A 3,645-nucleotide genomic window follows, 5' to 3' on the forward strand; every position below is an offset into this window, starting at 1 on the left:
TGTGTGTGTGTGATCTACAAAGGTAAAACTAGAGTCATCTTGCTAATGTTTATTTTCAAAAAGCTGAAAGTCTTTATTTGTGAGATGATTTAAGCTTTTATGCTTAAAGAATATTTATGGTCATCTCAAGTATGATTCTAACTTGGGGAGAAACTACATTATATAAAGAATTGATAGTAAAACATAATTCCATTTATTAATATTTAGTCCTTAATGCTTTTCAGAAACCTCGCCTGCTGTATGGAGATACTCCTGGGCTCTTTCCCCAGGAAACGAATGGCACCAAAATGTAATGGTGGCCTCAAAGATTCCTAGATGGAGCTACACTACTGAAAGAAACCAGTGGGCAGCTAAGGCAGAGACAATGCCACAGACGGAATTCCAATGCTGACATCACAAAAGACAAGGAAGCCACACCTGCTCTGTCAATAAAGTGAATAGCATCCCTCAGGCCTGACCTATTCAAGATCCAAGGGATGGGCTTCACAGCCCATTAGGATGACCTACACCTTGTCCCATCATGTGACAGGACCGACCACCTCCCAGCAGGGAAGGCAGGACTAGGGTCAGGCACCCCTGACAAGAGGGGCACCCCGGGCTGTGTCCCATACCCCTTGCCCACTCAAGCTAACAGACATCCTTGGGGCTATCCATGCAGAATGCACTCAAGAACCAGGAAACAGAGACACCCAGATGCAGGGGGATTAGAAAAGCAAGTACGGGCACCAGTATCACTTCACACTTCGAAAAGGCACTTCTGAATATCCCACTTGATTCTCACAACCACCTAGAAAGGGGTGACATATACAGCATTATCCCCAGTATACACAGGAAGATGGACAGAGGCTTAGAGAGACGAACAGACTTGCCTAACGGCAAACAGAAGTACTAGACTGAAACCAACACCAGAACAAGAGGGGCCACCCCTCAAACACTCCCCCAGTCCCACTTAGAATATTTTCTGAAGTAGAAGTAGGTGTGGGAAGCCGACTGATACTGTTTGGTCGGCCACCTCCTTACACCCTGGCCAAGTGTTGACCTACATGCCATGGAAAATAAGAAAGCAGCATAGCCATGGTATAGTACAGGGGCAGCAAGGAGCAAGGGGTCAGGAGCACCTTTGAGAGATGTACAACTCCTAGGTGCCAAGGGTACCTGTGGCCCCATCAAACAGCATCAGCTAATCCCTCTGCAAGCCAGTTGAGCAGGAAGAAGTGGCCTCTCAGAACAATGAGAGGGAAAGAACCAGAAGGGCTGGGCCACCACTTCAGGCACTATGGGAACACACATTCCTAGACTCTCACAGAAGATTTTAAATGACGAAATCTTACTTCCCTACTAGGAAAGTGAGAGGCAACCGATTCTGCAGACACCTGTGCACTGAGTGCATGCATGTTCATCCTAGATTGTTAACGATTTCCCCCTAAATTAGAAAGAGCTTTTGCAAGAGTCACAGCCAGCCACATCTGAGATGAGCTGGACAGGCTCTAATTTCGCCTGCATACATGTGGGAGGTCAAATCAGGACCCAGACAAGAGCAGAGATCTTGTTCTTAGCTCTTAGTTCTTCAGTGAACACTGATACTATTGGGCTACGTGCCAACAAGTGCAGCACAATCTCAAATTTTGGTTAAAAATAGAATTGTACAAGCACAGAAAAAAGACATATATATGCCAAAATGTTAATGAAAGTCACCCCCAGCTGGTGAGTTTACAAGAGGCTTTTGTTGTCTTCACTGCAACTTTATATACTGTATTTATTGTTTATAGGCAAGTATTAGTCTTCTAATCAGAAAAAAATAAAACTCTTCTTGGGGAAAAAACAGTATACAGTGCTGTATACAATATAATTTCAATTATGTAATGTATATATGGCTAGGAAATACTGGAAGCTACATAAACATGTTAATGATGAATAGATTTGGGGAAAATGCTTTACCCAAACGCACCTGTCTAGACAGGCCCTGTTCTTTTCCAGATGTTTTAAATGATTGTTACTTTGGGAGATTCTAACATCATTAGAAAATTAGGATCAAATGAGCATTCAATCCTCACACTCTTAGTTTGCAATACAGAAATCTCTTCACTTTATTAATTTCGACTTGTGATTTCTGTGAGTACTGTCATGTTTTGCTGGTTGGTATGCCGTGAGGTAGGCTAGCGATGTAATCTTGGCTCAAGATCCTAACAATCTACATAGAAACATAATTGCCTCCTCTAGCCAAAGGCCACCAACCAAGAAAATAATAATAAGGCCACTGAGTCCTAAGAATGCATATGTCAGTCTCATTTCTTGCTTATCGTGGTCAAAATATCCAAATGCACTATTTCTAGCTTTCCCTCTGCCCATGTACTTTTGAGGATGCTGAAGTAGGATTTTAACAACGTGACTCCCAATGAAAACCTACAAACTTTCACAGCCAACTAGGTGCTTAGTGTTCAGTGTGCTGGGTGGCTGTCAAGTCTCAGAGCCCAGCTGAGGTCCGTTCTTAGGAGACAATTTAAGAATCCCTTCCCCCATGCCAACCTTAGAACCCTATCGAACATGCCATGACACCCACAAAGAAAGGTCAGGGCAGGAGGGGATCTTACGGGTGGTTTAATGGAGAGGCTTCCTTGCCGAATATATTCGATTGCAGCCTCAATTGAGGTCAGGCAGTATCCCAACTCATCTTTTGCCGAGCTGCTAAATCTGAAGTTTTTGATATAACTCAAATTTGCCATCCTAACAAAAAGAAGAAAAAAGTTGTACTGTTTTATACACATTTAACACTTGCAGAAACAGAGCTATTGGCTTGGGTGACTGAAGTCAGTTAGCTCCAGGGAGCGATGAATGCTACTCTTTGCCCTCCATTCAGAGTATGTGCAACTAGAAATATAAGTAAAACTACTGGTTATTTTCCTGGAACAGGCTAGTTTTTAGAAAGCCGATTACTGAAAGTGAGCTGTGGATTCCTATGGGAAGAGGATGGGCTCTGGGGCCACACAGAACTAGAGTCAGCTTCCTGCTCAGCCACTGACTAGCTGTGTGATCCACGATAAGAAAAGTAAGTGCTCTGGGCCTCAGTTTCCCCACCTATAAATGGAATAATAGCCATCCACTGCAGAATGAAGGTGGGGCAGGCACAGCACTTGACTCATAAGAGATACTCAATTTCCTAGAGTTACACTAAAACTACCACTGTCTAGTGCCGGTGCTGACATTTTGAAAAAGTATTTTAATGAAAAATATTACCAATTAGGGATCTCTGTTTTCACAAGCAAATATAACAGGACTGATAGCAGATCATCGGCACACATAGTCTCCAAGTTAACTGCAAGAGGAAACACATGTTCAAAGCCATCGTGAGACTCAAAAAGACCAACAAGTGTATCTATGCTCCACTACCACCCAACCCACAAAACCACAACCAAGTAAGATTACACATCAAGGAGAAATTCAATTGCACAATTTCCTTACAGTGTCCTGAATAGATGTCAGATTCAAGGGCGAAAACGAACACCTAGCGTTCTTAGAACATGCGCATAAGACGGGAACTCCAAGCAGGCTACCCTTCGCTGCCTTCCTGGGTGGACAGAGTCCAGGGAAGTCAGCGACAGTGGACACAGAGCAAAGTTGTGCCTAGAGCCACTGCTGAGAGCCTCT

The 3,645-nt window shown here is 43.5% G+C and overlaps 1 protein-coding gene across 3 annotated transcripts in view; it reads right to left on the reverse strand.

The window, feature by feature from the left end:
- ANKRD27 (ankyrin repeat domain 27) overlaps positions 1-3,645 on the reverse strand; it is a 49,425-nt gene that overhangs the window by 25,941 nt on the left and 19,839 nt on the right. For all 3 annotated transcript variants that reach the window (XM_006926775.3, XM_015600432.2, XM_015600433.2), the window contains 2 exons: positions 3,235-3,313; positions 2,592-2,724 (listed from right to left, as the gene is read on the reverse strand). In XM_006926775.3, coding sequence (XP_006926837.1) covers positions 2,592-2,724; positions 3,235-3,313 — 212 coding nt within the window. The remainder of the gene's footprint in view (positions 1-2,591; positions 2,725-3,234; positions 3,314-3,645) is intronic.

This window comes from Pteropus alecto, unplaced genomic scaffold, assembly GCF_000325575.1.
Source record: "Pteropus alecto unplaced genomic scaffold, ASM32557v1 scaffold7, whole genome shotgun sequence".
In the NCBI taxonomy this organism is placed as follows: Eukaryota; Metazoa; Chordata; class Mammalia; order Chiroptera; family Pteropodidae; genus Pteropus; species Pteropus alecto.